The following is an 18,346-nucleotide window of genomic DNA, read 5'->3' on the forward strand; positions in this document are numbered from 1 at the left end:
ATGGGGGTCTTCTGGCCCACAATCCAATATGGAGGTGGCTGCACCCCCCCTCTGCAGTCTATAGCTCATGGATCCAGCCCGATGGACTCTTACCTGAGACTTCAGCCCCAGCGTCCGCTGGATCAGTAGCTGATTATACGAGCTCTGAAGGAACGCGGAGGTGAATGGCGAGGCGTAGTCAATGCTGAAGTTCATGGGGTCCATGATCATAGACGTGCACTTCAGGTATATATTAGGTAAAGGAGTCATCACCCTGGGGTCTGTGCCCACCGTGCACTCCATCCATGAGTACGCCTGCAGAAACCAAGATGGTGGAAAGTAAGGGTCACCTTAAAGGGTCCTCAGGCCTAAGAAACCCCCGTAAAGAAAACTACCGTACATATTACCGCCATACTGTTACTAACACATTCAGTATAACAAGACTATATTACTAGTATTAGGCTCTTCTTTGTATGTGCAGCCTTCTTATAGTATTAGACCCCCTTTATGTGCAGCTCCCATACAGTATTAGGCTCCTCTGTGAATGTGCAGCCCCCATATTGGATTAGACCCCCTTTATATGCAGCTCCCATACAGTATTAGGCTCCTCTGTGAATGTGCAGCCCCCATATTGGATTAGACCCCCTTTATATGCAGCTCCCATACAGTATTAGGCTCCTCTGTGGATGTGCAGCCCCCATATTGGATTAGACCCCCTTTATGTGCAGCTCCCATACAGTATTAGGCTCCTCTGTGGATGTGCAGCCCCCATATTGGATTAGACCCCCTTTATGTGCAGCTCCCATACAGTATTAGGCTCCTCTGTGAATGTGCAGCCCCCATATTGGATTAACCCTAGCCCCGGGGGGGGGTTGAAATAACCCTAACCCCACGGGGGGGGGAATAACCCTAACCCCACTGGGGGGGGGGGGAGTAACCACAACTTCACGGTGGCGGGGGATATCCCTATCCCCAGGGGGGGGAATAACCCTAACCCCAGGGGGGGGGGGGGGGAATAACCCTAACCCCAGGGGGGGGGGGGAATAACCCTAACCCCAGGGGGGGGGGGGAATAACCCTAACCCCAGGGGGGGGGGGGGGAATAACAATAAACCCCAGGGGGGGGGGGGGGGAATAACAATAAACCCCAGGGGGGGGGGGAATAACCCTAACCCCAGGGGGGGGGGGGGAATAACCCTAACCCCAGGGGGGGGGGGGAATAACCCTAACCCCAGGGGGGGGGGGGGGAATAACCCTAACCCCAGGGGGGGGGGGGGGAGAATAACCCTAACCCCAGGGGGGGGGGGGAATAACCCTAACCCCAGGGGGGGGGGGGGAATAACCCTAACCCCAGGGGGGGGGGGGGAATAACCCTAACCCCAGGGGGGGGGGGGGGAATAACCCTAACCCCAGGGGGGGGGGGGAATAACCCTAACCCCAGGGGGGCTTCTAGTTTAAGTGTAAAACAAAGAAATAAAGTGTTATTATTAATAAAAAGCCCCCTCCCCTAATAAAAGTCTGAATCGCCCCCCTTTCCCCATGTTATAAATAAAAATAAATAAATAAACATGTTTGGTATCGCCGCGTGCGTAATCGCCCAAACTATTAATTAATCAAATTCCTGATCTCGCACGGTAAACGGCGTCAGCGCCAAAAAATGCCAAAGGGCAAAATTGCGCATTTTCGTTTGGATTAAATCCAGAAATAATTTAATATAAAAGCGATCAAAAAGTCGTATATGCGCAATCAAGGTACCGATAGGAAGATCACATCATGGCGCAAAAACTGCCACCTGACACAGCCCCATAGACCCAAGGATAAAAGCGCTATAAGCCGGGAATGGAGCGATTATTACATATATTTGGTAACAATGGTTTGAATGATCTCCATAGGGAGAATGGCGTAAAAACAAATACCCCCCAAATAAACAAAATGCTTTTTTTTTTTTTTTATTTCACCGCACATTTGCAGTGCACTTTATAAAAAAATTCAGCCCGTCATTGCAAAGTACAATTAGTGACGCAAAAAATAAGAACCCATGTGAAAAAATGCAAGTGCTATGGCCTTATATACACGAAAACGAAAACGTAAAAAAAAGAAATTGGCCCGACCTTAAGGGGTTAGGCTATGTTCACACAACGTATAGAGACCGGCTGCTCGGTGTCTCTGCCCGGATCATCCCAGCCGGTACTTAAGTATCGGCCGGATGATCTTTTAGCTGCAGGGTCCTGATGCGGGTGCATCAGGGCGCGCCCGCGTCAGAACCTCCCACAGCACACAGAAGTGAGCGGCTGGAGCAGTTTGCTTCACTGAGTGAACTGACAGGGTTTCCTACGGCCGCAATTCACTGACATGTCAGTTCTTTGCGGCCCCATGCAGGATCCCGGCCGGAGCGTGTACAATGTGTATATGCTCCCGCCGGGATCCCATAGTAACAGAGGCAATGTGCACACACGTGTAAAGTACGGCCGTTGTTGCCATACTTTTACGTAGTGTGAACATAGCCTTAAGGTGTAAGGCCGGTTGTACCCTTCTCCCCTGTGGTCGGTGTCCTGTCGGGATGATATAGTCACAGATGATGTAGTCACAGGTGGCCAGAGTGGTGTAGTAACCCTCCCAAGTAGTAGTAGGACCCGCCAGCCACAGAAAGGGGAGATGTCCCAAGGCTGCGGTGTATACGCTGTGCAGGTGGTGGTGAATAATCAGACTCCATGGCTAACGGTGACTTGGTTTACTATTGGCAAATGGGTCACAGGTAATACAGCTGAGAGGTACACTGAATAAAGGATCCTGGTACACAAACACAATAACCAATTGAGACACTTCAGCTGTGCAGCTTCCACACTTAAACACATAATATAGCGAAATCTAGTGGTCATCTTTAAATACTACTTTAACTGCAATGAGAGCACAACAAGTACAGACTTTTGCGAAGAGTGTGAACAGCAGCAACACCCCTAGTGGGATACCACATATGAAGCTATCTTATAATATTAGGCCTATTTGTGTGGCCCTTATATAGTATTAGGCCCATCTTTGCAGCCCCTGTAGATGATAGTCTCTGTGCAGCCACCCTATATGAATAGCCCCCATGTGCAGTCCCAATATAGTAGATGCCTCCTGATCCCCATAGTAATAACTCCAGTGTACAGTTATTACTCCAGTTCCTCCCATGAACACCTGCTCCACTGCTGCCCTTCTCCCCGACCTCCTGGCAGCTTCTCAGAGCCGCTTGATTAATTGCATGTTCCTCTTAAAGGCGCACAAACAATTTAACGTTACGCTCACCCAGGAATCTGGGACAGGTGTCCTGTATTTCTGAGATGGCCCTGCATGCATTGATGGGCCAGCCATGTGTGTGGCCCGGCTCCCCGTCCTGCATGCGTGGCCCGGCTCCCCGTCCTGCATGCGTGGCCCGTCTCCCCGTCCTGCATGCGTGGCCCGGCTCCCCGTCCAGCATACGTGGCCCGGCTCCCACGTCCTGCATGCGTGGCCCGGCTCCCCGTCCTGCATGCGTGGTCCGGCTCCCCGTCCTGCATGCGTGGCCCGGCCTCCCCGTCCTGCATGCGTGGCCCGGCCTCCCCGTCCTGCATGCGTGGCCCGGCCTCCCCGTCCTGCATGCGTGGCCCGGCTCCCCGTCCTGCATGCGTGGCCCGGCTCCCCGTCCTGCATACGTGGCCCGGCTCCCACGTCCTGCATGCGTGGCCCGGCTCCCCATCCTGCATGCGTGGTCCGGCTCCCCGTCCTGCATGCGTGGCCCGGCCTCCCCGTCCTGCATGCGTGGCCCGGCCTCCCCGTCCTGCATGCGTGGCCCGGCTCCCCGTCCTGCATGCGTGGCCCGGCTCCCCGTCCTGCATGCGTGGCCCGGCTCCCCGTCCTGCATGCGTGGCCCGGCTCTCTTTTGTGTTTGATGGGGTAGGGATGTGAGGTGTGTATGTGACTGGCTGTTCTCCATTACACAGGGATTTGTGTTTCGTTGGGTGACACCCAATCCCAGCAGAGGGTGACACCTGACCCCGGACCGTACTGTGCAGACTTACAAGACGCTAATGTGCATTAATTATGAATGCGAGAACAAGTTCACCGTGAAATTTTCTTGCATCTAATGTGTGAACAGGAGCTTAATTAGATGCCCTATAAGTGACCTGGTGGGCACAGAGCGGGGCAACAGTCAGGGCCACAGAGGGGGAGAGAGGAGCCCGGAGGAAGAGGGGCAAAGAGGAGCCCGGAGGAGGAAGAGGGGCAGAGAGGAGCCCGGAGGAGCAAGAGGGGCAGAGAGGAGCCCGGAGGAGCAAGAGGGGCAGAGACGAGCCATGAGGGGCAGAGGGGAGCCCGGAGGAGCAAGAGGGGCAGAGACGAGCCCGGAGGAGCAAGAGGTGCAGAGAGGAGCCCGGAGGAGCAAGAGGGGCAGAGAGGATCCCGGAGGAGGAAAAGGGGCAGAAAGGAGCCCGGAGGAGGAAGAGGGGCAGAGAGGAGCCCGGAGGAGGAAGAGGGGCAGAGAGGAGCCCGGAGGAGGAAGAGGGGCAGAGAGGAGCCCGGAGGAGGAAGAGGGGCAGAGAGGAGCCCGGAGGAGCAAGAGGGGCAGAGAGGAGCCCGGAGGAGCAAGAGGGGCAGAGAGGAGCCCGGAGGAGCAAGAGGGGCAGAGAGGAGCCCGGAGGAGCAAGAGGGGCAGAGAGGAGCCCGGAGGAGGAAGAGGGGCAGAGAGTAGCCCGGAGGAGCAAGAGGGGCAGAGAGGAGCCCGGAGGAGGAAGAGGGGGACAGAGGAGCAAGGGGGCAGAGAGGAGCCCGGAGGAGCAAGAGGGGCAGAGAGGAGCCCGGAGGAGGAAGAGGGGCAGAGAGGAGCCCGGAGGAGCAAGAGGGGCAGAGAGGAGCCCGGAGGAGCAAGAGGGGCAGAGAGTAGCCCGGAGGAGGAAGAGGGGCAGAGAGTAGCCCGGAGGAGCAAGAGGGGCAGAGAGTAGCCCGGAGGAGGAAGAGGGGCAGAGAGGAGCCCGGAGGAGGAAGAGGGGCAGAGAGGAGCCCGGAGGAGCAAGAGGGGCAGAGAGGAGCCCGGAGGAGGAAGAGGGGGACAGAGGAGCAAGGGGGCAGAGAGGAGCCCGGAGGAGGAAGAGGGGCAGAGAGGAGCCCGGAGGGGCAAGAGGGGCAGAGAGGAGCCCGGAGGAGGAAAAGGGGCAGAGAGGAGCCCGGAGGAGGAAGAGGGGCAGAGAGGAGCCCGGAGGAGCAAGAGGGGCAGAGAGGAGCCCGGAGGAGCAAGAGGGGCAGAGAGGAGCCCGGAGGAGCAAGAGGGGCAGAGAGGAGCCCGGAGGAGCAAGAGGGGCAGAGAGGAGCCCGGAGGAGCAAGAAGGGCAGAGAGGAGCCCGGAGGAGCAAGAGTGGCAGAGAGGAGCCCGGAGGAGCAAGAAGGGCAGAGAGGAGCCCGGAGGAGCAAGAGGGGCAGAGGGGAGCCCGGAGGAGGAAGAGGGGCAGAGGGGAGCCCGGAGGAGGAAGAGGGGCAGAGAGGAGCCCGGAGGAGGAAGAGGGTCAGAGAGGAGCTTGGAGGAGCAAGAGGGGCAGAAAGGAACCCGGAGCAAGAAGAGGGGCAGAGAGGAGCCCGGAGGAGGAAGAGGGGCAGAGAGGAGCCCGGAGGAGGAAGAGGGGCAGAGAGGAGCCCGGAGGAAGAAGAGGGGCAGAGAGGAGCCCGGAGGAGGAAGAGGGGCAGAGAGGAGCCCGGAGGAGCAAGAGAGGACAGAGGAGCCCAGAGGAGGAAGAGGGGCAGAGAGGAGCCCGGAGGAAGAAGAGGGGAACAGAGGAGCCCAGAGGAGGAAGAGGGGAACAGAAGAGCCCGAAGGAGCAAGAGGGGGACATTTTCTCAGTGTGGACCCCCCACCATACCCCTGTATTTCCCCAGTGCGGACCCCCCACCATACCCCTGTATTTCCCCAGTGTGGACCCCCACTGTACTCCTGTATTTCCTCAGTGCGGACCCACACCATACCCCCGTATTTCCTCAGTGCGGACCCCCACCATACCCCTGTATTTCCCCAGTGTGGACCCCCACCGTACCCCTGTATTTCGCCAGTGCGGACCCCCACCATACCCCTGTATTTCGCCAGTGCGGACCCCCACCATACCACTGTATTTCCCCAGTGCCGACCCCCTACCATACCCCTGTATTTTCCCAGTGCGGACCCCCCACCATACCCCTGTATTTTCCCAGTGCGGACCCCCACCACACCCCTGTATTTCCCCAGTGCGGACTCCGACCATACCCCTGTATTTCCTCAGTGCGGACCCCCACCATACCCCTGTATTTCCTCAGTGCGGACCCCCCACAATACCCCCGTATTTCCCCAGTGTGGACCCCCACCGTACCCCTGTATTTCCCCAGTGCGGACCCCCCACCCTACCCCTGTATGTCCTCAGTACGGACCCCCCACCGTACCCCTGTATTTCCCCAGTGGGGGGCCCTTGTATCTGCCATGTTATGGTGGGTGCTGATAGTGAATCGGACCCCCGGATCATAGTGACACATGGCGGTGGTGATGACATCACAGCTCACAGATGATGCCCCCCCCTATAATATTACTGGACGGTTATAATGATATTGCTGTGTAATAACCGGACATAGTGTCTCTCTGCCGGACTCCTCAGTGATATCAGGGGTCCCTGGCGGAGCGGCTGCTGGTATATTGAGGGGTCACACCTATCACAGGGACACAAGCTTGGCTGACTATTACAGGACATGCTGAGACTTGTAGTGTGTTACATTATCACTCTCATCATCCCTTCCTCTTCACTGTAGTGGGCTGGTGTCCCCTCTCCCAGGTAATCATCTCCTGCCCCCCACCTTGCTGGGGCCAGGTCCCATATCAGGAGCCTCATCCTCCTCCTTATCACTCTCATCATCTCCTGCCTCCTCCTCCTCCTCCTCCTCATCACTCTCATCATCTCCTGCCTCCTCCTCCTCCTCATCACTCCCATCATCTCCTGCCTTCTCCTCCTCATCACTCTCATCATCTCCTGCATCCTCCTCCTCCTCCTCATCACTCCCATCATCTCCTGCCTTCTCCTCCTCATCACTCTCATCATCTCCTGCATCCTCCTCCTCCTCCTCATCACTCCCATCATCTCCTGCCTCCTCCTCCTCATCACTCCAATCATCTCCTGCCTCATCCTCCTCATCCCTCCCATCATCTCCTGCCTCCTCCTCCTAATCACTCCCATCATCTCCTGCATCCTCCTCCTCTTCCTCATCACTCCCATCATCTCCTGCCTACTCCTCCTCCTCATCACTCCCATCATCTCCTGCCTCCTCCTTCCTCATCACTCCCATCATCTCCTCCTCCTCCTCATCACTCCCATCATCTCCTCCTCCTCCTCCTCATCATCACTCCCATCATCTCCTGCCTCCTCCTCCTCCTCATCCCTCCCATCATCTCCTGCCTACTCCTCCTCCTCATCACTCCCATCATCTCCTGCCTCCTCCTTCCTCATCACTCCCATCATCTCCTGCCTCCTCCTCATCATCACTCCCATCATCTCCTCCTCCTCCTCCTCCTCATCACTCCCATCATCTCCTCCTCCTCCTCCTCCTCATCACTCCCATCATCTCCTCCTCCTCCTCATCACTCCCATCATCTCCTGCCTCCTCCTCCTCCTCATCACTCCCATCATCTCCTGCCTCCTCCTCATCACTCCCATCATCTCCTCCTCCTCATCACTCCCATCATCTCCTCCTCCTCCTCCTCCTCCTCATCACTCCCATCATCTCCTCCTCCTCCTCATCACTCCCATCATCTCCTGCCTCCTCCTCCTCCTCATCACTCCCATCATCTCCTCCTCCTCCTCATCACTCCCATCATCTCCTTCCCCCTCACCTTGCTCTGGCCGAGTCTCATCTTCCTCTCGTCTTGCTGTCTCTGATGTGACTGTTACTAAGACGCCGGATCTTGTATCTCAGACGTCTCTGCTTGAATTCCTGCACATTGTTCTGGATGATGGGAGCACCGACCGCGGAGAGAGGCGGAGCTATACCGCACCTGCACCTCGTATACACAGCACCCCCTATACACAGCACCCGTATACATAGCACCCCCTATACACAGCACCCCCGTATACACAGCACCTCGTATACACAGCACCCCCTATACACAGCACCTCGTATACACAGCACCCCCTATACACAGCACCCCCTATACACAGCACCTCGTATACACAGCACCCCCTATACACAGCACCTCGTATACACAGCACCCCCTATACACAGCACCCCCGTATACACAGCACCCCCGTATACACAGCACCTCGTATACACAGCACCCCCTATACACAGCACCCCCTATACACAGCACCTCGTATACACAGCACCTCCTATACACAGCACCCCCTATACACAGCACCTCGTATACACAGCACCCCCTATACACAGCACCTCGTATACACAGCACCTCGTATACACAGCACCTCGTATACACAGCACCTGGTATACACAGCACCCCTATACACAGCACCCCCTATACACAGCACCCCGTATACACAGCACCCCCGTATACACAGCACCCCCTATACACAGCACCCCCGTATACACAGCACCCCCTATACACAGCACCCCCTATACACAGCACCCCCTATACACAGCACCCCGTATACACAGCACCCCCTATACACAGCACCCCCTATACACAGCACCTCGTATACACAGCACCCCTATACACAGCACCCCCTATACACAGCACCTCGTATACACAGCACCTCCTATACACAGCACCCCGTATACACAGCACCCCCTATACACAGCACCTCGTATACACAGCACCCCGTATACACAGCACCTCGTATACACAGCACCCCCGTATACACAGCACCTCGTATACACAGCACCTCGTATACACAGCACCTCATATACACAGCACCTCCTATACACAGCACCCCCTATACACAGCACCCCTATACACAGCACCTCCTATACACAGCACCTCCTATACACAGCACCCCCTATACACAGCACCCCTATACACAGCACCCCGTATATATCGCACCCCGTATACACAGCACCCCCTATACACAGCACCTCCTATACACAGCACCCCGTATACACAGCACCCCTATACACAGCACCTCGTATACACAGCACCCCCTATACACAGCACCCCCTATACACAGCACCTCGTATACACAGCACCCCCTATACACAGCACCCCCTATACACCCCACCCCGTATACACAGCACCTCGTATACACAGCACCTCCTATACACAGCACCCCCTATACACAGCACCTCGTATATATCGCACCCCCTACACACAGCACCCCGTATACACAGCACCCCCTATACACAGCACCCCCTATACACAGCACCCCCCTATACACAGCACCCCCTATACACAGCACCTCGTATACACAGCACCCCCTATACACAGCACCCCCTATACACAGCACCTCCTATACACAGCACCCCCTATACACAGCACCTCGTATACACAGCACCCCCGTATACACAGCACCTCGTATACACAGCACCCCCTATACACAGCACCCCGTATACACAGCACCTCGTATACACAGCACCCCCTATACACAGCACCCCCTATACACAGCACCCCCTATACACAGCACCCCCTATACACAGCACCCCCTATACACAGCACCCCCTATACACAGCACCCCCTATACACAGCACCTCCTATACACAGCACCCCCTATACACAGCACCTCCTATACACAGCACCCCCTATACACAGCACCTCGTATACACAGCACCCCCTATACACAGCACCCCCCTATACACAGCACCTCATACACACATACACAGCACCCCGTATACACAGCACCTCGTATACACAGCCCCCCTATACACCCCACCCGGTATACACAGCACCCCGTATACACAGCACCTCGTATACACAGCACCCCCTATACACAGCACCCCCCTATACACAGCACCCCGTATACACAGCACCTCATATACACATACACAGCACCCCGTATACACAGCACCTCGTATACACAGCACCCCCCTATACACAGCACCCCGTATACACAGCACCTCATATACACATACACAGCACCCCGTATACACAGCACCTCGTATACACAGCACCTCGTATACACAGCACCTCGTATACACAGCCCCCCTATACACCCCACCCGGTATACACAGCACCCCGTATACACAGCACCTCATATACACAGCACCCCATATACACAGCACCCCGTATACACAGCACCCCCTATACACAGCACCCCCTATACACAGCACCCCCCTATACACAGCACCCCCCTATACACAGCACCCCCTATACACAGCACCCCCTATACACAGCACCTCGTATACACAGCACCCCCTATACACAGCACCCCTATACACAGCACCCCCGTATACACAGCACCCCTATACACAGCACCCCGTATACACAGCACCCCCTATACACAGCACCCCGTATACACAGCACCTCGTATACACAGCACCCCGTATACACAGCACCTCGTATACACAGCACCCCTATACACAGCACCCCTATACACAGCACCCCCTATACACAGCACCCCCTATACACAGCACCTCCTATACACAGCACCCCCTATACACAGCACCCCATATACACAGCACCTCCTATACACAGCACCTCATATACACAGCACCCCCTATACACAGCACCCCCTATACACAGCACCCCCGTATACACAGCACCTCATATACACAGCACCCCCTATACACAGCACCCCGTATACACAGCACCTCATATACACAGCACCCCCTATACACAGCACCCCCATATACACAGCACCTCCTATACACAGCACCCCCTATACACAGCACCTCCTATACACAGCACCTCGTATACACAGCACCTCGTATACACAGCACCCCGTATACACACCACCTCCTACACACAGCACCCCCTATACACAGCCCCCCTATACACAGCACCTCGTATACACAGCACCCCGTATACACACCACCTCCTACACACAGCACCCCCTATACACAGCACCCCCTATACACAGCACCCCCTATACACAGCACCTCGTATACACAGCACCCCCTATACACAGCACCCCGTATACACAGCACCCCGTATACACAGCACCTCGTATATATCGCACCCCCTACACACAGCCCCCCTATACACAGCACCCCTATACACAGCACCTCCTACACACAGCACCCCCTATACACAGCACCTCCTATACACAGCACCCCCTATACACAGCACCCCCTATACACAGCACCCCTATACACAGCACCCCCGTATACACAGCACCCCCTATACACAGCACCCCGTATACACAGCACCTCGTATACACAGCACCCCCTATACACAGCACCTCCTACACACAGCACCCCCTATACACAGCACCTCGTATACACAGCACCCCCTATACACAGCACCCCCTATACACAGCACCCCGTATACACAGCACCCCCTATACACAGCACCCCGTATACACAGCACCTCGTATACACAGCACCCCGTATACACAGCACCCCGTATACACAGCACCTCGTATACACAGCACCTCGTATACACAGCACCCCCTATACACAGCACCCCGTATACACAGCACCCCGTATACACAGCACCCCGTATATCTATACACAGCACCCCCTATACACAGCACCTCGTATACACAGCACCCCCGTATACACAGCACCCCCTATACACAGCACCCCGTATACACAGCACCCCGTATACACAGCACCCCGTATATCTATACACAGCACCCCCTATACACAGCACCTCGTATACACAGCACGCCCTATACACAGCACCTCGTATACACAGCACCTCGTATACACAGCACCCCCTATACACAGCACCTCGTATACACAGCACCCCCTATACACAGCACCCCGTATACACAGCACCCCCGTATACACAGCACCCCCTATACACAGCACCTCGTATACACAGCACCCCTATACACAGCACCCCCTATACACAGCACCCCCTATACACAGCACCCCCTATACACAGCACCCCCTATACACAGCACCCCCTATACACAGCACCTCGTATACACAGCACGCCCTATACACAGCACCTCGTATACACAGCACCCCGTATACACAGCACCTCATATACACAGCACCTCGTATACACAGCACCCCTATACACAGCACCCCTATACACAGCACCTCGTATACACAGCACCTCGTATACACAGCACCCCCTATACACAGCACCCCCTATACACAGCACCTCGTATACACAGCACCCCCTATACACAGCACCCCCTATACACAGCACCCCGTATACACAGCAACCCCGTATACACAGCAACCCCGTATACACAGCAACCCCGTATACACAGCACTCCGTATACACAGCACCCCGTATACACAGCACCCCCTATACACAGCACCCCTATACACAGCACCCCCCTATACACAGCACCCCCTATACACAGCACCCCCTATACACAGCACCCCCTATACACAGCACCCCCTATACACAGCACCCCGTATACACAGCACCCCCTATACACAGCACCCCCTATACACAGCACCTCGTATACACAGCACCCCCTATACACAGCACCCCCTATACACAGCACCCCCTATACACAGCACCCCCTATACACAGCACCCCCTATACACAGCACCCCTATACACAGCACCCCCTATACACAGCACCCCCTATACACAGCACCCCCTATACACAGCACCCCCTATACACAGCAACCCCTATACACAGCACCCCCTATACACAGCACCCCCTATACACAGCACCCCCTATACACAGCACCTCGTATACACAGCACCCCCTATACACAGCACCCCCTATACACAGCACCTCGTATACACAGCACCCCCTATACACAGCACCCCCTATACACAGCACCCCCTATACACAGCACCCCCTATACACAGCACCCCCTATACACAGCACCCCCTATACACAGCACCCCCTATACACAGCACCTCGTATACACAGCACCCCCCTATACACAGCACCCCGTATATATCGCACCCCATATACACAGCACCCCCTATACACAGCACCCCCTATACACAGCACCCCCTATACACAGCACCTCGTATACACAGCACCCCTATACACAGCACCTCATATACACAGCACCCCCTATACACAGCACCTCGTATACACAGCAACCCCGTATACACAGCACTCCGTATACACAGCACCCCGTATACACAGCACCCCCTATACACAGCACCCCTATACACAGCACCCCCTATACACAGCACCCCCTATACACAGCACCCCCTATACACAGCACCCCCTATACACAGCACCCCCGTATACACAGCACCCCCTATACACAGCACCCCGTATACACAGCACCTCCTATACACAGCACCCCCATACACAGCACCTCGTATACACAGCACCTCGTATACACAGCACCCCCTATACACAGCACCCCCTATACACAGCACCCCCTATACACAGCACCCCCTATACACAGCACCCCGTATACACAGCACCCCCTATACACAGCACCCCGTATATATCGCACCCCATATACACCTAGGGCTGGGGGATATTGGCGTAAATCAATATGGCGGTTTATCGCACATGTAGCCGCGCTAACGATAATTGAATGATAATTATGACACGCCCCTTTTTGCAAACCACACCCACTTGCCGTGCCAAACTGGTGATATTTTGATTCAAAAAAGTAAAAAAGAACTGAGCAGCAGCCGGCGGTTATTCTATTGTCTATTACCAATTATTTGTCATTATTAGGGGGCAAAACCAAAGAACGGACATAAAGATGAGGTCTGTCCGCTAGTGAATCCGAGCCAGTGGTCCGAAAAGTATTATAGTCACCGACAAAGACGACCCATCAGGTGCTGTATATACAGTGTAGTCTCCTCACTTATAGATGGGGGGGGGGGTCTATAGAGGATGTATACAGCCTCTACAGGATGTGTATACACAGGGGCTCACATAGGGATATATGGGGGGGGGGATGGGGGTGTATGACTGTACAGGGGGGATAGGGGTGTATGACTATATGGGGGGGATAGGGGTGTATGACTATATGGGGGGGGAGGGGTGGGATTGGGGTGTATGACTATACAGGGGGGGGCGGATAGGGGTGTATGACTATACGGGGGGGGATAGGGGTGTATGACTATACAGGGGGGGCGGATAGGGGTGTATGACTATACGGGGGGGGATAGGGGTGTATGACTATACGGGGGGGGATAGGGGTGTATGACTATACAGGGGGGGGGATAGGGGTGTATGACTATACGGGGGGGGATAGGGGTGTATGACTATACAGGGGGGGATAGGGGTGTATGACTATACAGGGGGGGGCGGATAGGGGTGTATGACTATACAGGGGGGGATAGGGGTGTATGACTATACGGGGGGGGTATAGGGGTGTATGACTATACAGGGGGGATAGGGGTGTATGACTATACAGGGGGGGGATAGGGGTGTATGACTATACAGGGGGGGATAGGGGTGTATGACTATACAGGAGGGGGGATAGGGGTGTATGACTATACAGGAGGGGGGATAGGGGTGTATGACTATACGGGGGGGGGATAGGGGTGTATGACTATACAGGAGGGGGGATAGGGGTGTATGACTATATGGGGGGATAGGGGTGTATGACTATACAGGGGGGGCGGATAGGGGTGTATGACTATACGGGGGGGGATAGGGGTGTATGACTATACGGGGGGATAGGGGTGTATGACTATACAGGGGGGGCGGATAGGGGTGTATGACTATACAGGGGGGGCGGATAGGGGTGTATGACTATACAGGGGGGATAGGGGTGTATGACTATACAGGGAGGACGTACAGGGGTGTATGACTATACAGGGGGCGGATAGGGGTGTATGACTATACGGGGGGGGGGGGGGGGACAGGGGTGTATGACTATACAGGGGGCGGATAGGGGTGTATGACTATACAGGGGGGGATAGGGGTGTATGACTATACAGGGGGGGATAGGGGTGTATGACTATACGGGGGGGGGATAGGGGTGTATGACTATACAGGGGGGGATAGGGGTGTATGACTATACAGGGGGGATAGGGGTGTATGACTATACAGGGGGGGATAGGGGTGTATGACTATACAGGGGGCGGATAGGGGTGTATGACTATACAGGGGGGGATAGGGGTGTATGACTATACAGGGGGGGGATAGGGGTGTATGACTATACAGGGGGGGCGGATAGGGGTGTATGACTATACAGGGGGGGCGGATAGGGGTGTGTTACTATACAGGGGGGGGGATAGGGGTGTATGACTATACAGGGGGGGATAGGGGTGTATGACTATATGGGGGGGGGATAGGGGTCTATGACTATATGGGGGGGAGGGGGGGATAGGGGTGTATGACTATGGGGGGGAGGGGTGGGATAGGGGTGTATGACTATATGGGGGGAGGGGTGGGATAGGGGTGTATGACTATATGGGGGGGGGATAGGGGTGTATGACTATACGGGGGGGGATAGGGGTGTATGACTATATGGGGGGGAGGGGTGGGATAGGGGTGTATGACTATATGGGGGGATGGATTGGGGTGTATGACTATATGGGGGGATGGATTGGGGTGTATAACTATATGGGGGGAGGGGTGGGATAGGGGTGTATGACTATATGGGGGGATGGATTGGGGTGTATGACTATACAGGGGGGATGGATTGGGGTGTATGACTATATGGGGGGATGGATTGGGGTGTATGACTATACGGGGGGGGGATAGGGGTGTATGACTATATGGGGGGGAGGGGTGGGATAGGGGTGTATGACTATATGGGGGGGAGGGGTGGGATAGGGGTGTATGACTATATGGGGGGATGGATTGGGGTGTATGACTATATGGGGGGATGGATTGGGGTGTATAACTATATGGGGGGGAGGGGTGGGATAGGGGTGTATGACTATATGGGGGGGAGGGGGGCAATAGGTGTTTATGACTATATGGGGGGATGGATTGGGGTGTATGACTATACAGGGGGGCAGATAGGGGTGTATGACTATACAGGGGGGGGGATAGGGGTGTATGACTATACAGGGGGGGGGGGGTAGGGGTGTATGACTATATAGGGGGCGGATAGGGGTGTATGACTATATGGGGGGATGGATTGGGGTGTATGACTATACAGGGGGGGATAGGGGTGTATGACTATACGGGGGGGGGATAGGGGTGTATGACTATATGGGGGGGGATAGGGGTGTATGACTATATGGGGGGATGGATTGGGGTGTATAACTATATGGGGGGGAGGGGTGGGATAGGGGTGTATGACTATATGGGGGGGAGGGGGGCAATAGGTGTGTATGACTATATGGGGGGATGGATTGGGGTGTATGACTATATGGGGGGATGGATTGGGGTGTATGACTATACAGGGGGGATGGATTGGGGTGTATGACTATACAGGGGGGATGGATTGGGGTGTATGACTATACAGGGGGGGGATAGGGGCAGGGGTGGTCTTGGCATTTTTGGGGCCCCAAGCGAAGTTATGTCCAGGGGCCCCCCCCATGACCCCCCCCATCACACACACACCAGCATGTTTTTCAATGTCAAACAATGAAAGAATTTTATTTCTACACTTATCGTATATCACACTGTTTTTAACACACTATTTGTATATCACTCTCCTATCTTTTATTCACACACTCTTTCATATATGACTAAAAGAATTTTGAAAGTGTCACTGCCGTTTAATTTTTTTTTTTTGCAGAATAGTTTTTTTTTTGCAATAGTCCAGGCGATTTTAAGAAACTTTCTAATTGGTTTATTAGCCGAAAAATGCATTTTTATCATGAAAAAGCAGTTTGAAGCTCTCCCCCCTGTCTTCATTTTTTTCTATGGAGAGGGGAGGGGTGGAGGGAGATGAGGCACCAAAACAAGAGTTAATTTACAGCTACATCACCAGGCTACTCCTCTGAAGTCAGCACTGACCTCTCTGATCTCTGAATAGTAGCTTTCACACAGCTCCCTCTGTGTAATCCTTTGTTCTCTGCTGCCGACTAATCTCCCCCCTCCCCTCTCCATAGAACAGACAGGACTCGACTGATGTAAAAGAGTAGAGATTTCCTGATAATGAGCAGTGAATGAGAAAAAAGAGGGAGGGGGGACCTGGGAAAAGGCTTTTTGAATACAGATAATGGCAGATTTGCCTTAGAAACCCAATTAAAAAGTTTCTTAAAATTGCCTGGACTATTGATTTCTGCAAAAAAAATAAAAATATGACAGTGACTCTTTAACAATAAAATACTGTAAGTTGTTGTTCACTGGTCCACATTTTGTAGTTAGTGTTTTTTGTACTGCTAAAATGCTGTGACAGCTCTTCTTCCATAATCAAAACTGAACCACCCTGACTTTGGCTTCAGCAAAATTTTGAGATGATGTCTTCCATATCTAATGATCTACGGACATTCTGCTCAATGGAGATCATAGCTAAGCCATTCAGCCTTTCTGGAGACATGGTGCAACGCAGATCATTTTTGATCAATTTTAAAGAGGAAAAGCTTCTTTCTCCAGAAGCAACTGTGATGGGCAATACCAAGAGTAAGCGCAGGGCAATGCTCAAATTACCATAGAGCTCCAAAATATTCTCTTTGTAAATATAATCTAACATAGCTGCAGGAGAAGAGATATGATCAGGAAAACTACGGACGGCTGCCCTGACTTCCATAATCAAGTCTTGGCTGTCAACATCACCCAGAGTCTGCTCCAGTTTGTGGCAAGGCTCCTCCAGGGGCTCCTCTTGAACGGCTTTTTTCAGGTTATTTGTATAAAAACCCAAACAGAGAAAAAAAAAACCAACTTGCGTGAACCTATCACTGATCCTAGTAAGGGCTGTATCATCAGGGGAAGGAAAAACTTTTGGCTGAAAATCTGTTCTGGTGTAAGCCGAGCTTCCTCATGCCCCTCATAAAGGAACCTGCGTGCTGGTCTACGTTGTCCTACAGCTTTGAATGTCATTTGTACCTGTACTTTCTCAGCAATTTCTTTTGCTTCACTTTCGGCTGATGAAAGGCCGTTATCCCGGTACTCCTGGAGAAACTGTTTAACACTGTCAATCTCCCTTTTCAGTGTATCAATCGCCATATTAGGGCTCTGTAGGAGTTTACTTACTTTGTTAATGTTGTACAACACATTGTACCAGATGTCAGTTCCTTCTACAGATTCTGGGCTGAAGACAGTGTCTCTCCATCCTTTTTCTCAGCAGCATGTTCAATTAGTGCAGATAAGGCCTCCAACATTTCAGGATATTGGAATCGTAGGGCCTTCACACTATCAATACGGCGCTCCCATCTTGTTGTTGAAAGATTCTTCACACTGAGAAACTAAAAAGGTTGTAAAGACGCTGAAGAATGCCAAAAAATGTCACTGACAACACAGAAGATCTGGCGGCATCAGCCACAACAAGGTTAAGTGA

At 53.9% G+C, this 18,346-nt stretch overlaps 1 protein-coding gene across 1 annotated transcript in view; it reads right to left on the minus strand.

Moving 5' to 3' along the window:
• Nucleotides 1-18,097, minus strand: part of LOC138765797 (uncharacterized) — a 54,371-nt gene extending 36,274 nt beyond the window's left edge. Inside the window, exons 1-2 of the mRNA XM_069942856.1 lie at nucleotides 18,043-18,097; nucleotides 94-294 (exon numbers count right to left, since the gene is read on the minus strand). Of these exons, the coding sequence (XP_069798957.1) occupies nucleotides 94-282 (189 nt within the window). The 5' untranslated portion in view covers nucleotides 283-294; nucleotides 18,043-18,097. The remainder of the gene's footprint in view (nucleotides 1-93; nucleotides 295-18,042) is intronic.
• Between the last annotated feature and the right edge of the window lie 249 nt (nucleotides 18,098-18,346).

The sequence above is a fragment of the Dendropsophus ebraccatus genome, chromosome 10, assembly GCF_027789765.1.
Source record: "Dendropsophus ebraccatus isolate aDenEbr1 chromosome 10, aDenEbr1.pat, whole genome shotgun sequence".
NCBI lineage: Eukaryota > Metazoa > Chordata > Amphibia > Anura > Hylidae > Dendropsophus > Dendropsophus ebraccatus.